The 1,984-nt window shown below is 34.8% G+C and overlaps 1 protein-coding gene across 1 annotated transcript; it reads right to left on the bottom strand.

Annotated features, from left to right (window-relative positions):
• Positions 1-340: 340 nt before the first annotated feature.
• LOC112505149 (outer envelope pore protein 16-4, chloroplastic) lies at positions 341-1,584 on the bottom strand. Its single transcript, XM_025109097.1, has 6 exons — positions 1,454-1,584; positions 1,300-1,351; positions 1,115-1,146; positions 907-940; positions 767-834; positions 341-674 (listed from the first exon to the last, which is right to left on the bottom strand). The coding sequence occupies exons 1-6, from the start codon at positions 1,523-1,525 to the stop codon at positions 540-542; spliced, it is 393 nt and encodes a 130-aa protein (XP_024964865.1). The 5' UTR covers positions 1,526-1,584; the 3' UTR covers positions 341-539.
• Positions 1,585-1,984: the final 400 nt, after the last annotated feature.

Genomic DNA, 1,984 nt, shown 5'->3' with positions numbered 1-1,984 from the left:
ATGCAAATATAACAATTTTATTTATGTAATATAAAAATTAAAGTTATACTTATTTTGTTTCATAGATAATAAAAATGTATTATTTGTATTAGTTAATATATCTATACTATATTATTAAAGATTTGTTTCAATTATATTTTAAAATATTATAATTGATTAATTTTTCAAGATACTGTTTTTAGTCATTTTACATTTTCGCCAGTTAGTTTTATCAAACATGATTTGTTCATTCAGCTGGTTTGCCAAACATAGCCTTTGGTGACAATAAACTACCAAAACGCTACTTCAGGTAGCGTTTCAATAAGCTAGTTTATATGCATCCAAACGAAACGAAACGTATACCCAGAAAATAAGGTAACTTATTTTTACAAACAATCCCTTGATATAAATACACATTTATCTATCTATAGTGAGAAATAGTATAGATATATGGTTCAATTGAAGATCAAGACATAACTCAAAATTACTTCCATATCATTCAACTTCCCCTTCTTCAAAATCAAATACCACTASTAGATTGGTGAGTCCTAATTTGGAACTCAGATTGGTCTGGATTGGTCAGCAATTGCACAAAATCCAGATAGAACACTAGTCATCACTGCAACCTGCTTCCAGTTTCGGCTTCCAGCACCAATGGCTGCCCCTGCAACCCCACCCGCAACCAGAGCATTCACCTGTTCATTCAAATAATCATATCCCATTACCCACCCAATCACAATCACAATCATAGATCAACATCATATCCAAACATGTTCAATAAGCTAACCCAATCACTTTTCTTGCGGTATCTTTGAATCCGACACCGTGTAAAGGAAAATATTCCAGCAAACAGTCCTGAACAAGATTACCACAAAATTACTGATATAATCATGTGATGTGGTTAAGAAGATGCATCCAGGAGATTACCACATTGAAACCCGTATTTACCAACTGCCTTGGCCTGCAAGTACAAAACCATTACTCGAACAGAAAACTAGAGTTATAAGAAGATACAGTGTAGTTTTCATGTCATTTTTTTTTACAACCTAAAAAGTCAAGTCAAGCAGCTCTTGAAGAGGAAGCCAAGTAGCATGAATTGAAATGAAGTGGGGTTATAGAAAGAGAAGAGACTTACCACGAAAGAAGCACGATGGATCCCAGTCAAGCCTAAATCATATTAAGTAAACAAACAGTTATAGAACTGACTCTATCTAATTTCACACCAAATCATGAAGTAATGTTTCAAATTAGGTACATGAAATAATTGCATCTGGAAAACAGTAAAAGTTGGAGGCAAAAATCAGAGTGCAAGAAGTTGACCTCTTTGGTTGGCATCGTAGGAAGCAGCACAGGAACCCCAGATTAATCCGCCCTGCGATTAACATATTTTGATCGATTATAGCATATAAAATGAAAATGAAAATGAAAATGAAAATGAAAATGAAAAGAATTGTTTTTGGGGATGGGTAGTTACAGTGGCGATGCTAATGATGGACTCGACGGCGATGGAAGAGCAGGGAACGTCGTTGTACCACTCTGTGTCCATCTTCCTTCTTCTCCAATTCCTTTCTGCAATTTTGGGAATTAAAGCCCTGGGTGGGGCTGCTGTGCTGTACTGTACTGTATGTGTAGACAATTTTATGTATAATGGGCCGGCCCAATGAAGATTTCATTTCAAGGGAAATTTTATTTTATTTTTTGAAGGTAGGGGTTGGAAGAAAAACACAGAGACATATTTATTTTAATATAAAATTGAAGCATGCAGTATTGGAGCGTTGCACTTGAGGTAGAGGTAGAGGTAGAGGTAGAATTCTGATCCCCACCGTCTTTGTCTACCAAAATCACATCTTCTTATTTCTTATTTTAATTTATTTTTCTAGATTCTACTCCCATCTTCACAGAAATAAATTTACGATCAAATATGCATCCAACCCCATTTATATATTGAATCCAATTCAAAGGATTCTGCAGATTGATTTTCCCTTGTACAAGGAAACCCATTGCT

This window comes from Cynara cardunculus, unplaced genomic scaffold (assembly GCF_001531365.2).
Source record: "Cynara cardunculus var. scolymus isolate 2C unplaced genomic scaffold, CcrdV1 Un_Scaffold_8705, whole genome shotgun sequence".
NCBI lineage: Eukaryota > Viridiplantae > Streptophyta > Magnoliopsida > Asterales > Asteraceae > Cynara > Cynara cardunculus.
This window is presented reverse-complemented; position numbering and strand designations above follow the sequence as displayed.